Raw genomic sequence first — 24,092 nt, forward strand, 5'->3', positions numbered from 1 at the left:
AACGTCGGGTTGGCATCGGGTGTAGAACGTCGTGTGTGAAGCAATTTCGGGTGGTCGGATATGAACGGTTTGGAGGTCTGTGTTGGAGATACCCCTAGTTCCTGTAACGGTGGAATAAGTGAGTCTCCATGATGTTTGGTGCGGAGGTGTTTGCTTCACCACGACAGAGAGTACGTAGTATATAATGTAAGGTGACGTATATTACGTGTCCGTTGTGTGTTATGTAGTCGCGTGTGGGCTATGCACGATGATACCGGTTTGCGTGTATGTTTTGCTTCGCGTTCTTCCTTTGAGAGAGAGAGAGAGAGAGAGAGAGAGAGACAGTTGAGCGTGCATGCAGGCAGGCAGCAGGCAGGCATGTTTGGTTTCGTTTGGTTTATACATTGGTGGATCCCGATTTTGTTTCTCTCTTGGCCGTGACGGATCTGGTCGGCATCGGCATGGCCAATTGAAACTTGATCGCCACGGAAGCAGAGCGAAATCAATTCTCACCCATCTCAAGCACGTGCAGTATCGTTGTTGGGCTCGCATCACTACATATAGCCTAGCTCCAACAACCTCCCTTCCCCACCCCTCCCTCCCTCCCTTCCCTAGTTCAGAGACCGCAGCCGTAAATATGGCGGAGCAAGACCGCAATGGGCGGGAGGCGGCGGCGGCAGAGTCGTCGGTGCCGCTGCTGGAGAAGAAGGCGGACGGCGTGCTGTACGTGGAGGGCTGCCCCGGGTGCGCGGTGGACCGGAGGAAGGCGGCGAACCCGGGCATCCCCTACGGCACCTTCATCTACGTCTGGACCGTCACCCTCTGCACCGGTCAGTACTCCCAACACCACCACCCTTCATCCCCGATCTCCGCCATGATTAGTTTTTTTTTGCGGGGGACTAGTTAATTAATTAATTGGTTGCGCAAATGCATCAACGCTTGGTTGCCTGCTTGATTTGATTTGATTTAATTCTGCATGCTCGCTAGCTGGGCTGCATCCACTGTCTACGATTCAACACAAACCAGTAAATAGGATATATATGCAATACGTACAACTGAGAAGAAGAAGAGAAAGTACAGAGTTGCCTAGGGAAGCAAAAATATCAGAACATAATGTGCGTGCGCTTCTAATTTAGCAACCCAGCTAAGATGTACAGATAAATTACAGCTGATTAGCTCACTAGTTGACTGGAGACAGAGAATGTATCATACTTTAACCAGGTTGTCGCATGTACCAACAATTAACCGAATTGGAAGGTTTTAACCAAGAGAAATCAGGGTGAAACACAGGGCTGCTGGTTGAACCGATAAAAAATTCACCCCCAGTACGAAACTGGGACCATGTAAACAAGATTCAGTTGGACTACTATAATCATGGATGTCAATTCAAGTAGGTACACAGCCGCTAACAAGCCGATGGATGGAATTGAATGGACTCTGGCTAGCTGGCCAGGGCTTACCCACCAAACAATTACAGTAACATTTTTTTTCCCCGTTGAAGGCAAGAGTAAAAAAGAGAGGGTGAAATGTAGTATCAGGGGCGCTATGCATGATTTGGTTGCATTTGTTGTTGAGGACCATACATAATTTGATGGGGTAATCAACTAGTCCTAGTCACCCTCATACTACGAGGGAGGGAGCAGTACTAATGATCTGTCTGTCCTGTGTGGAGAAAGGCGCAAGTAGACAAAACACGCACGCGTCTACACTGTCCCCATCACATGATCCCGTCCGACTAGCTAGTCTAGTACTCCAAGCTTGAGAGCATCATTTGAATCAGAATCAAAGGTGAGATACAGGACACTGCATAGGATTTATTTTTCCGGTTGATTGAATCCGCTGTTTCTGGAGGACGACGTGCACGTCTTGAGCCACGAGATCCACGAGTCGTTTTTCTTTTCTTTTCTTTGGGGGAGTTGTTATTTTCTGAGGCTGGCAAGGGAGGGGAGGGGAGGGAGTTCCACGACTTGGATTTCTCATCCTCTCCGGTCTCTCTTGTCCCTCCAGCTCGTTTTTCTTTCATCCAAACCCAAGCAACCTCCCTTAATAATTGTGCAACGGAAATTAAATTCTAGTCCCTCCCTCCACTTGTCGTCATCTCTGACGTCAGGGAGGGGACGCCAGGATGCGACGCCGAAACGGACCTGCCTCTGCCTGCTGCTTGGACCCTTCCTTCCTTGGCTTTCTATTCGCGCCCGCGCGTGTGGCAAGGAAGCAAATTAAAGCGGGAATGCCACGCCACGGACGGCACCCGCTGCGTGCCCGATTTCGCTTTGCCCTTTCTCCATTCGGGTCTCCCCCCAGCCGGGGAAAGGCGGCGGCATTGCGCTGATTGGCCTCGCCTCCCAATCCAACCTCCGCTCCTTTTATCTATCTATCTATCTATTGTGAGGGGTGGGGAGGACTCGATTCGATTGGCTTGCCTGCCTGCCTGCAAGCAATGGCGGCCAATGAGGAGGAGGAGGGGACTTCGCCGCTGCTGAGCAAGGAGGAGGAACGCCGGCACCACCCCGGCTGCCCGGGCTGCGACCACGACCGGAGGAAGGACCTCCAGACCGGGCTGCCTTACAAGGAATTCTCCTACGTCTGGATGATCTGCCTCACCACCGGTACGTACGCCCTCCTTTCGGCCCCTCAAACCTCAACCCAGATTCTTCTTCTGGAAACAAACGAAAATGAAATCAGCGGAATTTTCTCCCTCGATGAGGTCACTGTTGTGTAGTACCAGGAGCATTTAATCGGCCCTATCGTTTTTTGGGTCTGCATATCGCACCGACTGCTACCCATGTCCCAGGCCTTCAGATCATTGCTATCGGGTGGCACTTCAGACACAAGGCTTTATCGATGATGTCCTACCTGTTCCCCACATGTCCACATCCGTAATCATGAATAGCTGCATGAGGAGGGATGAATCCCCCCCCCCCCCCCCCCCCCCCCCCATTCTGCATCATTTCCTTTCTAATCATCTTACTCGAGTTCCAGTATTACAACATATCACTTCATGTCTCTTATTGTCATAGCAGCACTGCTTCAACTCAAAATAAGTGAACCTAGCTCACTTGGTTGGGGAAGTGGATGTATAATACCACCACCTAGCTTCAAGTCCTTGTGGACACGCGTTTTGTTTCCTATTTGTGCTGCCGCGGTCTCCATAAAACCACCTGAACTTATGGGCTAATTTATTTGTGCTGCAAATTTTGTTGTTTGATTACAAAAGCACCCGACCTCATGGGCTAGTTGTTTCCCTGCTTGGCGTTTTTCATTACTAGCATTTCGTGCTACCTGAACTCATGTGCTGAAAGTGAATAGATTCTTGTATGAAGCTGGACTATGTAGATTCAGTTTACGTGATATTTATTTGTGAAAATTTGCATCACTAAATTTCCTGGGTCAAACAATCATTGTTTACATAACCTGAAATTACCCATGCTTTTGAGATCACTGTAATTGAGCAGCAGTTCAGGCATAATCTTTTTTTTTAGTACTCCTGCTCTTGCCTATGTGAGTTAGTAGTGTTTAGAGTTTGTTTTTGAGAAGGTTTGGACAAATTTAATTGAGTAATATGAAGTGGCTCCAAGTTACCATTGTAACCTAATAAATATTTACATCAGCACTTCTGGATCTACAAAATTATCAAAACATGAACGAAGATTGTTATTAATGTTGCCATGTACCCCGTATCGTTGCAAAATTGTTCTTTTTTCATGGACATTTTCCATTTCATAATGAAATTGTTCTAACATTTCATCTGATCTTTCCGTCCAGCTTTACCAATATCGTCACTGTTCCCCTTCTTGTATTTCATGGTATGTATATCTGTTTCTCTTTTTTTCTAATTATTCAGGACGTGTAGTTAGATACTTATATGAACAAAATATATATGTTTTTTTTATATTCCAATCTTCGTCAGTTATCTGTTCATATCTGTGCATACGTCTATCACTGAAGTATCTGTTGGTAATAAGTCTAAATATTATCTCCCTCTCCTTTACAGATAAGAGACTTGCATGTTGCAAAAAGAACAGAAGATATTGGGTTCTATGCTGGGTTTGTAGGTGAGTTTCTTATTAAATTTTGATTTGAAACTGAGATGGTTGAGTACTTTGAGTTTGATGCTTATACCAATGGTGAACACTTTGTGATTGTCTGATGTGATTTTTTTCTGTATTTACTGGATTTTTTAGGTGCTTCTTTTATGTTTGGTAGATGTTTGACTTCAACTCTTTGGGGAATAGCAGCAGATCGTATTGGGAGGAAGCCTGTTGTTGTGTTTGGCATTCTCTCTGTGTTAGTAACAATTTGGCTCTTCTTTACATAACACCCATGCATATTAGAGTGTGGCTGTGCTTACTACTGTATTTCAACCTCTTCTTTTTTATCAGGTGACTCAACTTAACTCACGTTAATTTCACAGGGTGATATTTAATACTTTGTTTGGGCTTAGTGTCACCTATTGGATGGCAATAGCTACAAGGTTTCTCCTTGGCGCTTTAAATGGCTTACTTGGACCAATGAAGGTATGGCGAACTTGAAAGCTTATTTTTGTTAGATTGTGTATACCTGATGAATTTGTCCCTGACTTTTGCAGGCTTATGCTATTGAAGTTTGCCGACCTGAACATGAACCTCTAGCACTATCACTTGTAAGATAAAACACGCCTACCGATGCACTATTAATTTCTCCTATTTAAGTGATTTTAATTTTTACATCACTTTCATGTGATTTTAGGTCAGCACGGCATGGGGAATAGGTCTCATCATTGGTCCTGCTCTTGGAGGCTACCTTGCACTGGTATGAAAGAGATTTCTCTTAACAACTTTATGCTAGTCGGCCTATGCTAACCTTGTTCCTTCGATGGCAGCCTGCAGAAAAATACCCAAATATATTTTCACCTGACTCATTATTTGGAAGGTATGTGTATCCAAATAGAGTATCCTAGATAACTATTACATAATACTTACCTTTGATGGAAACTTGCCAGGTTCCCCTACTTCTTACCATGCTTGTGCACATCAGTCTTTGCTGCCATTGTTCTGATAAGCTGCATATGGATGCCGGTATGTGATATTTCAATGGTGTTAGCTTCCTTGATTATGCAGCCAGTCTAATTGCCAGTTCATAATTACATTTTTCTGCCTATAATTTGCTATTTTGTGTGTCCTGTTGGGAACCATATGACGTTGGCATGAACAGAAGCTTCCTAGATCCATAAATATGCCTGGCTGGACCTTAGCACTTCACAACTTTTCTGTGGAATCTTAGAACCAAACATTCTACTTCAGACATACCGTTCAAAGTTCATGTATAACTGATCTTAAAATTAGATAGCTCAGGTATACTGTTCAGAGTTAAATAAACACATGCTTTGGAAGTTTGGATACAGTTTTTTTTTTTTTGCACAGCAGAAAATGCCTTTTTTACTTTATTATCTTCCAACTGGCGGCATGAGTAAAAAGAATTAAAATTAAATAGTGGGAAAACGAATTGTGTTTAAATTATTCTGTCCTCGTTGATCGACCGTTTATATTTTTGTTGGAAGAGTTAGTTCTTCCTCCTTCTATTATTAAATATCTCTAAATGCATCTCAGGAGACGTTACACAAGCATAAAGTCAGTGATGATGGAAATCAAAGTGTTGAAGCTTTGGAGGCCCATCTGATTGATCCAAAAGAGGAGGTTGGACAAAGTAATAGTTCGAATACCAAGAAGAGCTTATTCAAGAATTGGCCATTGATGTCATCTATAATTGTTTATTGCGTCTTCTCCTTCCACGATATGGCTTATACAGAGGTATTGATTTTCTATTTGTAGTTACGGCGTTAAGTATTCCAGAAAAAAAGGATGGCTAATTGTACCTAAATACTCTTGCGACGAATGGCAAAATGAAAAATACTAGTTATTAATGGTAGGAATAGTGAACCCGCTTATTCATAGATCAGAATAGACCTGTTGATCTGGGAAGGTGCTCGCTATGGTACGCCCGATGTATGGGCAGTTTCTAGAACTGTGAATATCAATTTTTAGCACTTGCCTAAGCTCTAGAACCATTTTGTTTGACATAAAAAGTAATTTGTCGCGCAAAAAAAGATTTTATAGAATCAAGAGTTCTGCTTAGAGTAGAGAATATTTGATACTAGTAATGGTGATCTGGATCAGGAGTTCAGCTTAGACTAGATAAGGACAACTGGTAAAGGCGATCACTAGAGCAAACTTTGTGGAGAGTTGCTCCAATTCATAAATTGGCTCTACTTGCTGTGCTAACATATGACTTATATTTGCCGTATTTATCATATATTTGGTGACAGACAAGTTTCTATGGATTTCTAGTAGCTAATACAATACATGTTTCCCCGTCAAAAAAAATACAATACATGTTTAACATAAACTTTAATTTGTTTTTTTAATAAACTTCAGGTGTTCTCTCTATGGGCTGAAAGTGACAGGAAGTATGGTGGACTGAGTTTATCATCTGAAGATGTAGGTCAAACACTTGCAATTACAGGTACCTTTCTGTATGTGCTTTTTGTCAGTGCTATTTTATTTTTTAATGGGAACCGGGGGGGGGGGGGGGGGGGGGGGGGGGGGACAAAATAATCAGGAACTGAGTAAACACACAAATTGTAGACTCGAAAACCCAAGTTTGAATACCCCTAATCCTCTGTGTCCAAATATGCCAACAGCTCAAGTAGCCGCCAGATTTTCTAGGCAGGCAGTATTCCAGACTTTTGATGTTGGTTCCCTTTGTGAAGCACATATCATGTGTTGATTAACTTGAGCTGGTTGGGATTTGGTGACTCGAAAACAATTGTTAGCCATAGCCAACATACCCCAGAAGCTGAATAAACTCTGCCAATTATGTCCTTAATCCACTTCCATTGTTTGCAGTTCTTTCGTACTTTGTACACTAGTATTTGTGATAACAACAGAGTATTCTACCTTCTCAATTTCAGGTGCCAGTCTTCTTGTGTATCAACTATTTATGTACCCATCCATCATTAAAGTTCTTGGACCGATCAAATCTTCTCAGATCGCAGCTGTGGGTGCAAGCTGCTATCCTATTGTTTAATTACTGAAGTTATTCCCTTCTGGCTGCATGTCTGAACTATTGTGATTGACCTTGCAGGTTCTGTGCATACCTATTCTCTTTGCCTACCCCTATATGACATACCTCTCAGGACCTGGATTATCAATCGTACTGAATATTGCATCAGTCATAAAAAATAATCTTGGTGTGAGTATTCTTTGATCCCACTTTAGAATCCTTGTTACCTAAAGTTTGAAGATTGACCTAGTACATAAATCATGGATGACAACTATGTTACTTTTTAAAATCAGCAGTAGTGTTTTGCCACCACTTAGGAGTTATAGTTTTCTCTTTCTTTTTTTTGGATAAACTGGATCTTTATACTACCTGTCTATTGCAGTAACTAAAGTTCAAATATATATATATATATATATATATATATATATATATATATATATATATATATAAAGTTAATCTTATGTGTTCTCCATGACTATTTTATTAGGTTACCATCATCACAGGCACTTTCATCCTTCAAAACAATGCAGTGGTATATTACCCATAAGTCCATCTCAATGTTAATGTGTTTTATAATAGATCTCAACTGACTGATTAGCGTGTAATGTACTAACAGCCTCAGAACCAAAGAGGAGCAGCAAATGGATTAGCCATGACTGGAATGTCCTTTTTCAAGGCAATTGCCCCTGCAGGTGCCGGCATTGTGTAAGTATATACTCCGCTCCTCATAGCTTCTGCAAAAATATTTCATGTGTTACAAGAAAAAAAAACTTTAATAGCTCACGCAGCTACTTTGGCAACTACAGTATATCTAAATGAAATGCTCTTGAAGCTTAGAAGTTCACACGATTTTTCACAAATGCAGGTTCTCGTGGGCGCAGAAACGCCAGCACGCTTTCTTCTTTCCAGGTAAACTTTGTTATCCTTTTCTGAGGGAACTCCTTATTTTATGTCCCAACTCAGCTAGTTGAGACATGTTGTGAGTTTCTTACTGCTGCATAATTGGTCTCCACATTCCACTGATGCAGGTGATCAGATGGTGTTCTTTCTGCTGAACATCATCGAGCTCCTTGGACTTGTCCTCACATTCAGACCCTTCCTGGCCGTGCCAGAGCAGTATGAAAGAAACTAGCCTTCCCGTGCGTTATTATTGTAGATTTTTTTTGGATTATTGATGAGACGATGACGACTCATGCGGCCCCGCCACGGCGGAGAGAAGGGCTCAAGGGCGGCCTTGCATCAGGATAAGAGGTGATTACCTGTACTTGTGTGTAACATATATGTTGTAGCAGCATCTCAGAATGAAGGTGGTGCATATATACATGTTTTGTCTGGTATATAGATGGTGGTGGCCAGTTAAGTTGGTTGTTTGCCATTAGTTAGGTAGCAACATTTGTAAAACTAGTGCACAATGCAAGAGACCTGTACTAGCTGGGAAGAAATAATCTGGTGGGAATTAATGGCATCGGCATAGTTGTTGTCATGTCTTTGCGGCCTCTGTTGAGGGGTATTGGCGTATGTCCAATTTGTCCTCAGATAAGATGCTTGGTTTCTTTGGTCCATCGCGGCTCGGAGTGAAACTTGTGCCAAAAATGAAAATAAAAGCCACCTTCGTGTCCACGGGGTTGGCCATAGATATGTGTACGAAGTTTAGTTTACTGAAGTCTGAAGCTACGCACATATTGGCCGCTAGCTACCCGATGATTTTTTTCTTTTAAAAAAGAAGGATGACCCCCGGCTTCTGCATCTGGGCGATGCATACGACCACTTTATTAATTATTGTCACAAGACCTTATAAAGTAATACAACAATAAGACTAAAGCCGCCGTCTAAGCAACAAACTGTCGCTACACCTATCCAGTTGATAAAGGGGCGCAGATAGCCTGGGCCTAATACCAAACAGACATCGCAGCCAAACCTAACATCTAAGACCTGAGGTCCCATCCAGGACGCCTGTCGGGCATGGGGCTCACCAGTCCGGCATGCTCTCAGAGGCCGCCGCCGCCAACTGCCACCGCTTCATCTTCAGAACCGTACTGATGCATCAACCTTGCTCAGTCCAGCTATCGTCGACGCCACCACGGCGCCCAACGGCACCTCCTCCCTGTGCGCAAACAGCTGAGCACGTCGCGGTCGCCACTGATACACCTCAGCACCATGCTGCCAAGTACCACCAGCCGACACAACTTGAAGTCTTTGGAAGATCTGTCGTGCGTAGCACCTGCCGACCAGGCATGACAAAGCGTAGCACCTGTCGGTCAGGCATGACTTGACATCTCCACCGAAGCTCCGTGCAAGACGAAGCCGCTCCACCTCCTGCCTCTGACTTCCAGCGCTGCTCCATAAACGATGCTCCCAAAAGAGAAACGACACCGCAGTGCCGCCATTGTCCGATCTGGAACACCAGATCCTAGGGTTTCCCCGGAGCAGCACGAGTGGGTCGACAGTAGTTACACGACGATGCCTTCATCAAGGTAACGACGTAGAACGCCGCCATCGCCTGCCGTCGGCTCGGTTTTCACCGGCAACCATGTCTCCCCAACTCGCAGCCGAGACTAGATGATGGATCTCGAGATCGAATCACCAAGCCTCTAGCCGGCCACCTCCGACGAAGAAGATGACCACCACCACTAGCTACACCGGCCAGCACAGATCTGCCAGGGGTGCCGCCAAGCAGTCCACCAGGCCCTCGACGCCGTCGCCGATCTAAAGCTAGATGACATGCCGCTGAAGACCGCATCGCGCCGCCGCCCGATCCAGGCCAGCCGCCGCAGCAGCCGCCCGTGGCCCGAGGCAGGGCCGACCGCCGCCGCTGTAGCAGCCGCCCGTGGCCCGAGGTAGGGCCGACCGCCGCCGCCGTCGAAGCCATCGCCGCCGCTTGTAGATCGGCCACACCTCCATGCATGTCGGGGCCCCGCCACCCCTAAGACGCGGGAGGGAGGAAGAGCCCCCGCCACCGCCGTCGGCCTCCGGACGCAAGCCGGCGGCGACGGGAGGAAGGGAAGAAGATGGGCTAGGCCCCGACGGCGGCTAGGGTTGGGGAGCCCCCCGTGTCGCCCGAGCGGGGGGCGACGGGGGCGGGGGGCGACGCATGCGCAGGCACGTCAGCCATGCCATCCAGCTAAGCTAGCAGGGTTGGCACTGCATGCATACGCACCAGGCGATGAAACTCTAGTCTGGATTAATCCATTAAGCATGCATGGTAAGCTAGCTTAGCTACTCTTGCCGGCCGGCCGGCCGGCGGTACATGGATACACCAGCATGAGGGCCCCGGGAAGAGCCTAGTACTATGTGTAAACTAGTATTATGTATACGTATTGATCGGAGATCGTAGATGCATGCATGGTTTGGGGTGGCAATGTTCACGCTGCCTCCGGAGTATGAGAAAACAAAAACATGCATGAAAATGCAGCGGCGCCTCAAATCAGACTAGTTTGATTTGACCTCTGTCTGCTTCTGACCCTATGCATCAGCGCTGACGTACCCCAATTGATTGGCCACGACGGCACGCACGTTTCGCCGCCCATCTGTCCTAGCGACCTCCTATTCTCGCAAAAAAAAGAAAGATAAAACACTGGCTTAAATCTGGTCCATGTGATTAGTGCCAGCTCCACGTACGTATGTCAATTAACTAATCGCGGCCTAGATGTAAAAAAAAACTAATTACGACCTACTCCCTCCGTCTCATACTAATATAAGACGTTTTTTCACATTTTGGAACGGAGCGAGTACTACGTATGCACTTTGTCGTTGGGCTTGGACGCTTGGTACGTGGTATGCTACCAGTACCAGAAGAGCGTAAACCAATCTACTTTTGGCCAAATGAACCGCTAATTGTCATGCTAAATGAAGGCGTGGAGGGTGATGGCGATTGTGCTTTTTTTTTTGGAAGTCCTCAAGCAAATGGGTTTTGGCAACAGATGGATCGCCTGGGTGTGTGGTATGCTTGCCAATTCTAGCACGAGAATCTTAGTGAATGGCACTCCGGGTAAACCGATATTCTATCAGAAGGGCCTCAGACAAGGTGATCCGGTTTCCCCTATGCTCTTTATCCTGGCTATGGAACTTTTGCACCGTCTGTTCGAGCTGGCCGCTGCTAGGGGTGTGCTTGCTCCGTTGGCTAGAGTGGGAATGAAGCATCGGGTTTCGATGTTTGCGGATGATGTCATGGTGTTCCTCAAGCCCAACATCTTGGATCTCCAGTGTGTGCCTCGCTCCTGCGCACGTTTGGGGAGGCTTCGGGCCTGCAGGTCAACCTTGCCAAGAGTGTTGCCTTGCCTATTCTCTGTTCCCCTGAGATTCTGGAGAGGGTGACGAGTGTCCTGGAGTGCCCGACGGGGACGTATCCATGCAAATACCTTGGCCTGCCTCTGTCCATCCGCAAGCTGACTTCTGGACCAGTTGCATGGGCTGGTGGACAAGCTAGCAAATCAGCTCCCTAATTGTAAGGCCGCATTCATGCCCAAGAGTGGTCGGATGACCCTTGTTCAGTCCGTCCTATGTGCTATGCCAATTCACTCTATGATGGCTCTTGACATACCTCCCAAGATTATTGCGGCAATGAACAAAATCTGTAGAGGTTTTCTCTGGTGTGCTAAGTCTGAAGCTAATGGTGGCCAGTGCAAGGTGGCGTGGGAGCAGGTGTGCTCGCCAAAGTGGGCAGGGGGTCTTGGTATACCGAACTTGAGATGGCTGAACAAGGCAGTACAGTCTCGTTGGCCGTGGCTTCAAAGATCTGACCCTTCTAGGCCTTGGGCAGAATTCAAAATTAAGGTTCCGGTTGAGGCCATGCAACTTTTCCGTGCTGCAGCCAGATCTACCGTGGGGGATGGCAGTTCGACTCTCTTCTGGGAGGATCGCTGGTTGAATGGGTTCCGGGTTCAGGAGATCGCTCCCAACCTGTATAACATGGTGGCCAAGGGCACTAGGGCTTCGCGCACGGTTCTGCATGCCCTTTTGGAGGGCTCGTGAGCTACGGATCTTGGGCCTGAGCTTTCAGAACGCATGCTCCTGGAGTATCTACATCTTTGGTCATGTGTCCAGCCGATCCAGCTCCGGCCCGGAGTTTGTGACACTATCTGTTGGAGCTGGGAGAGAAGTGGCCAGCTCAACGCGATCGGCTTATGATGCTAAATTCTGGGGTCGGGAGACTATCCCAACGGCTGATTTCACGTGGAACTCCGTCGTGCCGCTTCGATGTCGCTTCTTCGCTTGGTTGGCACTCAAGAACAGGTGCTGGACCTCTGACAGATTGGCGAGGCGTGGGCTGGATCATCAGGAGGCCTGCCCATTTTGTGACCAAGCGGAGGAATCAATTGACCATATCCTGCTTGATTGCGTTTTTGCGCGTGAAGTCTGGTCTGGTGTGTGCCGGGCTTGGGCAGGCCTAAATGGCCAGCGGCTTTGGGGACCTCGCTCCAGGTTTGGTGCTCTGACAAGACGGGAATCAATGCGGCCAAGAAGGACATCCGGACCCTTTTCCTTCTAGTGCTGTGGGAACTCTGGAAACACAGAAATGCTATTGTGTTCGATGGTGCAACTCCCTCCCTCCAGCATGTATTTCAGCGCGTGAGAGATGAAGGGCGGACTTGGAAGACGGCCGGGCTCTTCAGATGTAACACTTCGGCGTTCTTCGTAGCGTTGTCTAGGTGGGCTGATGGGAGGAGTTAGCTGTGTTGCGTGGGTGCAGTGGTCGCTGTTTTTGAGGCGATGTAAATACCGGTTGGCCTCTTTACCCCTCCTTATCCTTTAATATATAGTAAGCACACTCATGCGTATTCGAGAAAAAGATGGTGATTGTGCTTCGGTGCTAGGGTTAGGGTTTTGCTGCGGGGGTGAGAGTGTGTGCGGTAGGGACTAGGGAAGCGACGACGCTGCCCTAGACCCTGACCAGCGGTGTCTCTTTTCCGCTAGGGGCGGAGCTAATGACGGAAAACGCATCTGGAAGACCGATGAAAGGGCTGGAGACGAAGGCATCTGCTATGGCGGCGGCGACACATCAAGGGACGGGCTCCTCGTCTGCAAGGACGGGTGGATCGGCGCACGGGAAGAAGGCGGCGGCCATATCGAAACCACCATCTGCTGCGTCGGGATCCACAAACCAGAAAAAATCCACGCCCATGGCGACTGCGTCTAGGGCGTCGGGTTACAAGGGCAAGGACGCGGTGCTCGTCGGGGGGGCCAGTGAAGACCCTGCCGCCGCGCAAGGCAGGAGATACTACAAATAGGAGTTCATCTAACTCACCGATAGAGAGCAAGACTCCGGATCCAACATCGAGTCTATCTGCAAGGATGGGAGGTATGGTGTTAATGGATAAAGAAGCCGAGGGCTTGGTTTTTGATGAGCCAGATGAGGTGCTCCCCAAGAACTCAAGGTGGTCTGCGGTGGGCAAGGTTTGCTCGAATAGGCGGATGATTAAGAGTGCACTCGAGAGAACAATGACGAGGGCCTGGGGACTGCATCGGGAGGCAAGATTCAGAGACTTGGGATCAAACGTGTTCGAAGTACACTTTGGAAGCGAGGGGGATTGGAAACATGCAATGAACAATGGGCCATGGCAGTACGATTTCAGCGTGCTCATACTGAAGGAGTACGAGGGAAACAAGAGGCCGTCAGAGATGGTCTTTGATACAGTGGATGTCTGGGTCCGTATTGACGACCTCCCCCCAGATAAGAGGACGGAAAAGTTTGGACAGGCCCTAGGAAACTGGCTGGGGTCGATTGTGAAGGTCGACTGCGACAAGGATGGTGTCGCTCGGGGAAGCAACCTTAGTGAAAGATCGTGGATGTCGCCTAGAGGGGGGGGTGAATAGGCGCTTTAAAATAATTACGGTTTAGGCTTGAACAAATGCGGAATGAACCTAGCGGTTAAATTGTCAAGCACAAAACCTACAACTACTAGGCTCACCTATGTACACCAACAACTTATGCTAAGCAAGATAAACTACTAGGTGATAGCAAGATATATGACAAGAAACAATATGGCTATCACAAAGTAAAGTACATAAGTAAAGAGCTCGGGTAAGAGATAACCGAGGCACACGGAGACGACGATGTATCCCGAAGTTCACACCCTTGCGGATGCTAATCTCCGTTTGGAGTGGTGTGGAGGCACAATGCTCCCCAAGAAGCCACTAGGGCCACCGTAATCTCCTCACGCCCTCGCACAATGCAAGATGCCGTGATTCCACTAAGGGACCCTTGAGGGCGGTCACCGAACCCGTACACTTTGGCAACCCTTGGGGGCGGTCACCGGTACCCGTCAAATTGCTCGGGGCTATCTCCACAACCTAATTGGAGACCCCGACGCTTGCCCGGAGCTTTACACCACAATGATTGAGCTCCGAACACCACCAACCGTCTAGGGCGCCCAAGCACCAAAGAGGAACAAGCTCAAGGGTACCAAGCACCCAAGAGTAATAAGCTTCTCAACTTGTAACTTCCACGTATCACCGTGGAGAACTCAAATCGATGCACCAAATGCAATGGCAAGGGCACACGGAGTGCCCAAGTCTTTCTCTCTCAAATCCCACCGAAGCAACTAATGCTAGGGAGGAAAATGAGAGGAAGAACAAGAAGGAGAACACCAAGAACTCCAAGATCTAGATCTAAGGGGTTCCCCTCACAAAGAGGAGAAAGTGATTGGTGGAAATGTGGATCTAGATCTCCTCTCTCTTTTCCCTCAAAAACTAGCAAGAATCCATGGAGGGATTGAGAGTTAGCAAGCTCGAAGAAGGTCAACAATGGGGGAAGAACACAAGCTCAAAGGATAAGGTTGAATGAGGAAGAAGACCCCCTTTTATAGGAGCTCCCGAATCCAACCGTTATGTGCTCAGTCCGCGCACGAGCGGTACTACCGCTCAGGGGAGCGGTTCTACCGCCCGGGCGGTAGAACACGGAGAGCGGAGCAAAGCAGAGGGGCGAGGCAGAGCCGTATGAGCGGCACTACCGCTGGAGCCAGCGGTACTACCGCTGGGACCGCGCACATCGCCTACCACGAGCACAGGGAGAAGGAACAGGGAGGAGGGCCATTGAGCGGCACTAGGGGCGGTGGTAGCCGCGATACTACTGCACATGAGCGGTACTACCGCTCCTACTGCCACTGAACCCGACACGAGAAAACCACGTCTCAAGTCGAGGCGGTACCAGCGCGGAACCGGAGACGTACTACCGCTTATGGCCATGGGCGGTACTACCGCTGTGGGACAGCGGTACTACCGCGTGTGGCGATACGCGGTACTGCCGCTCCGGCCCAGCGGTACTACCGCCATCCTAAAGCCACTTCCACGAAAACAAGTATACTCCACGGAAAACCAAAACTGCCATAACTTCTGCATATGAGCTCCGAATTGAGCAAACTCAAGCTTGTTGGAAACAAGACGACGAAACCATCATAGAGGAGTGAAACCTAACAAATAGAGGAGCTCATGCCTAACAAATAGAGGAGTGAAACCTCCAACCGAGAAGAACCGGCATAACCTCCAACATCGAAAACATCATAGAAGATGCATGTGAACTCCGTTTTCGATGAACTCAAGCTTGTCATGAAAATGACCATAAGCTCCAAATCTCACAAGGAGAAGAACCAAACAAGAACCAAAAAAGATGATGCAAGGATGCAATGGTTTGAGCTCTCTACGAGATACGATCAAGCTAGTCATCGAGAGCCCCCCTTGATAGTACGGCAATCGATCCTATAACCCGGTCTCCCACAACTACCATGAGACCGGTAAAATAGAAAACCTATCAAGGGTAAACCTTTGCCTTGCGCATAGTCCACTTGAGCTGGATGATGACGATCTTGACGCCCTCAAGTTGGACCACCTTTCTTGATTGCGTTGGCTCGGTGAAGACTAGTGGATTGCTCCCCCATACTCCACTATGGGTGAGCCACTCTTCGGCACATCTTCACAAATCCATTGTCACCACAATGGACGGAAAGCTTTAGGCATTTGATCTCTTCGTGTTGCTCCACTTGAACTTGCACACCGCAACCTAACCCCACAAAGAACTCTCACGAATACCATGGGTTAGTGCACAAAGCGTAATGGACAATGCTTACCATACCATGGGATCACTTGATCCCTCGGTACATCTTGTACGCTTTGTGTTTTGATCAACTTGATTCACTCTTGACTTAGCCTTGATCAACCTTGACTCTTTCCAACTCTCTTCATTTGTATGATGTCTTGAAGGTAAACATGAATGATCACACAATCTTCTTCTACAAGACATGCTTGCAATAAGCTCAACACTCACAAGACCAATCTTTGGATAATTCCTTAATAGCACCTTGGTCATCAAAAACTCTCCTTGAAACCAACAAATGGACTCCAAGAAAAGCCTATGGACAAACCCTTCAAATATAACTCAAGGCAGCCATTAGTCCATAGAGATTGTCATCAATTACCAAAACCAAACATGGGGGCACCGCATGTTCTTTCACTTAGGGTTCGAGCGAGGATTTCTGTTTTCGAGCCATTGATAAGGGTTTTTATCTAAAGACTTCACGTGATGAGAAATCCAGAACTTGGTTTGACTTTCATTATGAGAAGGTGCCACACTTTTGCTTTGAGTGTGGCCGGCTAGTGCATGTGGGTGGAGTCTGTGAACCACCGCTGGAGTCGACAGCACAATGGGGGGGCTGGTTGAGGGCATCACCTAGAAGGAAGAGCAACGACAAGGAGGGGTCTTTTGGCCCATCACTTAGCAGCAATAACAGTTGGGGGACTGGACGATCTGGCGACAGCGACCGGGGACGCCAAAATAAAGATAAAAGAGATGTTCCAGCAAAGCGTAACTTGCATGATGAATTTGCCAAGTCGGCTGACCAGCATATTGGCGGTGGGTCACGGACAGAGAGAGGAGAAGTGAACAGCCCCTTGAAGGGCGGGTCACGCCATGCTGGGGCGCAAGAGTTTGATTTACGACAAGGTCTCGAGCAAAAGAAGAAGCAGGACTTGAGAAGCAAGCTATATGAAAACCAGCGCCAGAGTTACAATGTCAGATCAAGAGAAGCGGATAGAGGTTGGAGATAGGAGGGACGGCACTTCTCAGGGAATGGAACGAGTGGACAACCATCCAGATTTGGTTCCGATGGTGATAGCAGCAGGAGACGGACTAAGGGCCACTATATTCGCAAGCTATGACAGGAATTCAGGGAAGCTCATCACGACAGAAACAACCCAAGGTATGTTCAGGGGGGCGCAAGAGGGGCCGAGGCAATATTGGATAGCAAAAAATGATCCTGACAAACAAACTTCGTATGATGAGTTCATTCGCGATATGAGACGGAAGACGTCTTCAGTGTTTGACCGCATCTCTGAGACCAATGATGAATCGGCGGACCCGAGGAACGGGGCTGCCGGACGCCATGAATATCCTGGCCTGGAACTGTCGAGGACTGGGGTTGAACTCGACAGTTGGCGAATTGCGAGACCTGATAAGGTCCTACAACCCAGCGGTGGTTTTTCTTTATGAGACGAAGAAGAAGGCTAGGGCAATGCAGAGGCTTAAGTGGAGTTTGGGTTTCAGAAACGGAGTGGCGGTGGATAGTGTAGGTCAAAGTGGAGGTTTAGCTATTTGGTGGAGAGATCATGTTCAAGTCACAGTACGCCTGTGGTGTCAGTATTTTCTTGATACGGAAGTGGTATTGGAAGGGAAAACCTGTAGGATCACTGGATTCTATGGGGAACCGAGAACGGAGCTGCGCAAAAACTCTTGGGATGCTCTACGATACCTGCGGGCTCAAGATAACCTACCATGGATTTGTGTTGGAGATTATAATGAGGCGCTTTTCCAAATGGACCAACGAGGTGGTAACCCAAGGAGTTTTTCACAGATGGAGGAGTTCCGAGATTGTCTAGCAGATTGTGGTCTCGCGGACTTGGGCTTCTCGGGGTACTCATACACTTGGGACAACAAACGTGATGGTGATGCAAACATACAAGTGCGCCTTGATAGGGCTACATGCAATGATGGTTTTTTGGAGATGTATCCAGCAACAAGTGTTGAACATATACTCACTGAAGAGTCGGATCACCAAGCTTTGCTTATTAGGGTGTTGGAGACGGCTCCACGCGCTGACAAGCGAGGTGCATGCCAGTTCAGGTTCGAAGAAGCGTGGACGAGGCATGAGCAGTACGAGGAGATGCTAGCTGAAGTCTGGGAGGCGGCTGCTACGGGAGATCGGGGACTGGCAGCGACATGGCAGCGGCTGGGTCGGGTGACTGGCTCGATCCAACGCTGGGCGCGGGAAGTGTTCGGCTCTGTCCGTAAGAAGATAGTCAAGTTGAAGACACAGCTCCTTGACACAAAAAACAGGGCGCTGGCCACGGGCTGCGCTTCGGAGGTCCGGGAACTAGAGAAACAGTTAAGGGAGATCTATGCGAGGGAAGAAATTATGTATAGGCAGCGATCGAGAGTTGATTGGCTACGTGCAGGTGATCAAAATACGAAATACTTTCAGAACAGAGCCTCACATCGTAAACGTAAAAATACTTTCAAGGCCTTAAGACGTGAAGATGGTACAAAGTGCATGGTAGACGAGGAGATGTGTGAGATGGCTGCGAGCTTTTATGAAAAACTTTTCACGTCCGAGGGATCGAGGGATGCTAATGTTTTATTGCAGAATATTGCTAGTGTGGTTACTGATGATATGAACGCGGCACTAGTATCACCGATATCGGATGAGGAGATTGAAACGACACTTTTCCAAATGGGCCCGACGAAGGCCCCAGGACCGGATGGGCTACCGGCCCTATTTTATCAGCGACACTGGTCGTTGGTAAGGGAGGATGTATGCAGGGCGGTGAGAGATTTTCTGGGGGGGGGGGAGCTGCACCGGATACGTTTAATGCTACTGTTGTTGTCATGATCCCCAAGATAAACTCGCCGGAGCTGTTGTCCCAACTCAGACCGATTAGCCTATGCAATGTTCTATACAAGATCGCCACGAAAGTGTTGGCGAATAGGCTGAAGCACATCCTCCCCATTTTAATATCTGGGGAGCAGAGTGCCTTTGTACCGGGGCGTCTCATCACCGACAATGGGTTGGTAGCTTGCGAGTGTGTGCATGCAATCAGAACAAGGAAGAGGAAGAAGGTATTATGTGCAGTGAAACTAGACATGATGAAAGCCTATGACAGAGTAGAGTGGATTTTCTTGGACTAGATGTTGGGGCGATTCGGATTTGCACCAGAATGGATAGCTGCTGTGTAACTACAACGAGCTTCCGTGTCAAACTAAATGGTGCATTTTCAAGGTTTTTTTTTCATCTAGGGGTTTGCAACAGGGTGATCCGCTGTCCCCCTACTTGTTTCTCTTCTGCGTTGAGGGATTCTCTGCTCTGTTAAAGAAGGCACAAAGTGAGAATAAAATTAGAGGGGTGAAATTTGGGAGCACTGGCCCCCATGTCACACACCTCCTCTTTGCTGATGATAGTATTGTCTTCCTCGAGGGGTCTACAGGGAATATGGAGGCACTCAAGGACATTCTGACGCAGTATGAGGTGGCGTCAGGGCAGCGTGTGAACTTACAAAAATCTTCCATCTTCTTTGGTAAGGGGTGCCAAGATGACAAGAAGGCTGAGTTGAAAGAAAATGTGCGGGAACCTGACTTCGATTTCTTCAAAATTCTGGTGGGGCGCGGCGGATGGGGAAAGGAAAGTACACTGGATTTCTTGGCAAAAAATGTGTGCAACAAAAAGAGATGGAGGACTTGGTTTTTGAGACCGTGAAGCTTTCAATCAAGCCTTATTAGCGAAGCAGGCCTAGCGGATCTTGCAGAACCCTTCTTCCCTGTGCGCTAGGGTCCTCAAGGCCCGGTATATCAGCAAGGACATGATTCTTACAACAACTTGTTCAAGCACGGCGTCTTACACTTTTCGGAGTATTTTGCATGGGAGAGATCTTCTTCGGGAGGGACTCATTTGGCGCATTGGTGATGGTTCACAGGTGCAGATACATCATGCAAATTGGATCCCATGCAGCAGCAGTATGAAGCCATTGGGCAAGTGTACATGCCGGGAGTCAGGAGGGTTGCCCACCTACTGAACCAGGATGGCCGGAGCTGGAACATGGGACGGCTTAATGCCATGTTTACTCCGGACGACATCTAGGACATTCAGCAGATAGCGGTGGGTGGATCGGGTCGTCAGGACTATCTTGCGTGGAACTTCACGAAGAATGGATGCTTCACGGTGAAATCTGCATATCATTTGAGGATGGCTATGATAAGGGCGAGGTCCGGACAGCCGGAGGCCTCTAGCTCAGTTGCAAAACACCGGGGATTCATGGCGTTGTGGGAAACACAAGTGCCGGCCAAGGCCAAAATCCATATGTGGCGAATTATTAAAAATGGCTTGGCTGTCGGAGCCGAACTTCATCGGCGTCGGATCAAAGCTGGAGTTTTTTGTGCTGCATGCGGAAGATGTTAGAATAAATCCGAGGCACTCCGTCGATCATCCGAGGACCAAGCAATCACACGAGCACGACACCAAGATTTGTTAACGAGGTTCACCGATATGGCTACATCCCCGGGGCCTGACTATGGGCGCTCCTCCCCATGACACCGCTACAATACCACACCCGGTCGCCCTGGACACCGGCACATGCCGCCGGCTTCCCCTACGTTCCGGTGCTATTATGTTGGCATAGGTTACATCGTGTGTCTACCCCCGCTATATATGAGAGGCCTAGGATACAAGTGTCCTACTAGGACATGACTCCATATCCTATCTAAACACAATACTACTCAGAGTCCAACTTTAACCTACATTGTACACAATATCCAACACACAACTCTAACAAACTCCACCTTGGCGAATATTCTCCACCACCTTGAATTCGTCAATGCGTCAAACTTCCATGTACATTGGACTTGAGCTTATCCCATGAGTACCGCTGCTACTCCAAAGACTCCATATGACTCCACCTGCAACTTGTAGTCCCTTCTTTTCATGACCACAGTCAACACTCGAGCAAAATTAAGTTCCTTGTTACTCTAGTTTGTGCTCCCAACTTCCAGAGTATCCGTCCAACGCCATCACACACTGATCACTGACCTGCGTGAAAGTGAACAACTCACATATTGGGTGTCACACATAAGAGTTACCTGAACACAACGTCAAAACTCCTTTCTTGACCGCCCCTCTGAAACTTTGAAGGAATTTCACTGTTGCTTCTAGTCATCCCGAGTCAAATTCGTAGTTGTCTCACCACATGTATGACCACCAGAGCCCTGGCCCGTCTCCATGTCCCGTGCTAACTACACGTCTCGCCGCTATCACCGCGTCGAGCCTCTGCTGTCCCGGTCGAGTCTCAAGGGTCGTGAACCCACAGCACTCAACCCCACTGCAGAGTACCACCGATCATCACCGACCGATGACGAGTTTCATGCTTCCATCAGACCACTAGGCTCCAGTCCAAACTGCATGTCACTCGCTTTCCCCCCTTGCTGAATAGGCTTCGATTCCCTGGATCCTTACACCGTAGCCCCCCAATCCAGCTCCACCTTCAACATGACTCCATGGTAGATGATCAATCCACCCCGCGCCCCGTCGACTTCAAGCTCTCATGTGCATCGTCTTGAGTCAACCCCGCGCCATAGTCTTGTCGAAGCCACACAAGCACTCAGGCCCGCGCCACGTGTTTCCACGCCCAGAAGTCGGTCACCATCAACATCACGCTCCTATGTCATCGTCACCGATCCCACCACCGTCTTCTGTACCAACCGACTCGCGTCTATCCCGTTAGACTGTCCTGTCCGACCCAACGATTTATCCGATTGCATGATACGTCTCCAACGTATCTATAATTTAGAAGTATTCGTGCTATTATATATTCTGTTTTGGATGTTTAATGGGCTTTATTATACACTTTTATATTATTTTTGGGACTAACCTATTAACCGGAGGGCAAGCCCAAAATGTTGTTTTCTTGTCTATTTTAGTGTTTCGAAGAAAAGGAATATCAAATGGAGTCCAAACGGAATGAAACCTTCGGGAGAGTTATTTTTGGAACGGAAGCAATCCAGGAGACTTGGAGTAGACATCAGGGAAGCTTCGAGGAAGCCAAGAGGCAGTGAGGCGCGCCCTACCCCCTGGGCGCGCCCCCACCCTCGTGGGCCCCTCATGGCTCCCCTGACCGACTTCTTTCGCCTATATATATCCATATACCCTAAAAACATCGGGGAGCACAATAGATCGGGAGTTCAGCCGCCGCAAGCCTCTGTAGCCACCAAAAACCAATCGAGACCCTGTTACGGCACCCTGCCGGAGGGGGGATCCATCACCGGTGTCCATCTTCAACATCCCGGCGGTCTCCATGACGAGGAGGGAGCAGTTCACCCTCGGGGCTTAGGGTATGTACCAGTAGCTATGTGTTTGATCTCTCTCTCTCTCTCTCTCTCGTGTTCTTGAGGTGGTACGATCTTGATGTATCGCGAGCTTTGCTATTATAGTTGAATCTTATGATATTTCTCCCCCTCTACTCTCTTGTAATGGATTGAGTTTTCCCTTTGAAGTTATCTTATCGGATTGAGTCTTTAAGGATTTGAAAACACTTCATGTATGTATTGCATGTGCTTATCTGTGGTGACAATGGGATATCACGTGATCTACTTGATGCATGTTTTGGTGATCAACTTGCGGGTTCGGTGACCTCGTGAACTTATGCATAGGGGTTGGCACACGTTTTCGTCTTGACTCTCCGATAGAAACTTTGGGGCACTCTTTGAAGTTCTTTGTGTTGGTTGAATAGATGAATCTGAGATTGTGTGATGCATATCGTATAATCATACCCACTTATACTTGAGGTGACATTGGAGTATCTAGGTGACATTGGGGTTTTGGTTGATTTGTGTCTTAAGGTGTTATTATAATACGAACTCTATGATAGATCGAACGGAAAGAATAGCTACGTGTTATTTTACTACGGACTCTTGAATAGATCGATCAGAAAGAATAACTTTGAGGTGGTTTCGTACCCTACAATAATCTCTTCGTTTGTTCTCCGCTATTAGTGACTTTGGAGTGACTCTTTGTTGCATGTTGAGGGATAGTTATATGATCCAATTATGTTATTATTGTTGAGAGAACTTGCACTAGTGAAAGTATGAACCCTAGGCCTTGTTTCCTAGCATTGCAATACCGTTTACGCTCACTTTTATCATTAGTTACCTTGCTATTTTTATATTTTAGATTACAAAAACCTATATCTACCATCCATATTGCACTTGTATCACCATCTCTTCGCCGAACTAGTGCACCTATACAATTTACCATTGTATTGGGTGTGTTGGGGACACAAGAGACTCTTTGCTATTTGGTTGCAGGGTTGTTTGAGAGAGACCATCTTCATCCTACGCCTCCCACGGATTGATAAACCTTAGGTCATCCGCTTGAGGGAAATTTGCTACTGTCCTACAAACCTCTGCACTTGGAGGCCCAACAACGTCTACAAGAAGAAGGTTGTGTAGTAGACATCAAGCTCTTTTCTGGCGCCGTTGCCGGGGAGGTGAGTGCTTGAAGGTATATCTTTAGATCTTGCAATCGAATCTTTTAGTTTCTTGTTTTATCACTAGTTTAGTTTATAAAAGAAAACTACAAAAAAATGGAATTAAGGTTGCCTCATTTGCTTCATCTTTTTAATATCTTTCATGAAAATAAGGATTCCGATAATTGTGCCAAAGTGTTAGAAGAAGAATGCATTAGAATGTTTGGCACTAAATCCTTGTATGATGAGCATGATTGCAATGTTGTTAGTATGAATTCTTTGAATACCCATTATGCTAATGATATGCAAAGCCACAAGCTTGGGAATGCTATGTTTGATGAAGATGATATGTTTAGTCCCCCAAGTTTTGATGAGCAAATTTATTATGATGAAAGCATGCCTCCTATTTATGATGATTATTGTGATGACACGTATGCTATAAAGAATAAAGATAACCATGAAACTTGTCATCATGATTTTAATTTTCAATTGGATTATGCTTCACATGATAGTTATTTTGTTGAGTTTGCTCCCACTACTATTCATGAGAAGAAATATGCTTATGTGGAGAGTAGTAA

General features: G+C 47.4%; 1 protein-coding gene across 4 annotated transcripts; it reads left to right on the top strand.

Moving 5' to 3' along the window:
• Positions 1–207: 207 nt before the first annotated feature.
• On the top strand, positions 208–8,503 carry LOC109784212 (protein ZINC INDUCED FACILITATOR-LIKE 1). Of its 4 annotated transcripts, none has more exons than XM_020342806.4 (17): positions 208–809; positions 3,745–3,785; positions 3,974–4,034; positions 4,164–4,266; positions 4,394–4,496; positions 4,568–4,621; positions 4,708–4,770; positions 4,841–4,890; positions 4,961–5,036; positions 5,568–5,768; positions 6,393–6,480; positions 6,929–7,014; positions 7,102–7,209; positions 7,508–7,552; positions 7,637–7,725; positions 7,886–7,929; positions 8,049–8,503. In XM_020342806.4, the coding sequence occupies exons 1-17, from the start codon at positions 335–337 to the stop codon at positions 8,150–8,152; spliced, it is 1,791 nt and encodes a 596-aa protein (XP_020198395.2). In that variant the 5' UTR covers positions 208–334; the 3' UTR covers positions 8,153–8,503. The 4 variants fall into 4 exon arrangements, with proteins under 4 accessions (XP_020198395.2, XP_020198396.2, XP_020198398.1 ...); XM_020342809.4 differs by having other exon boundaries at positions 570–2,588; XM_020342807.3 differs by lacking the exon at positions 7,508–7,552 and having other exon boundaries at positions 236–809.
• Positions 8,504–24,092: the final 15,589 nt, after the last annotated feature.

The sequence above is a fragment of the Aegilops tauschii genome, chromosome 4 (genome assembly GCF_002575655.3).
Source record: "Aegilops tauschii subsp. strangulata cultivar AL8/78 chromosome 4, Aet v6.0, whole genome shotgun sequence".
NCBI classification, from domain to species: domain Eukaryota; kingdom Viridiplantae; phylum Streptophyta; class Magnoliopsida; order Poales; family Poaceae; genus Aegilops; species Aegilops tauschii.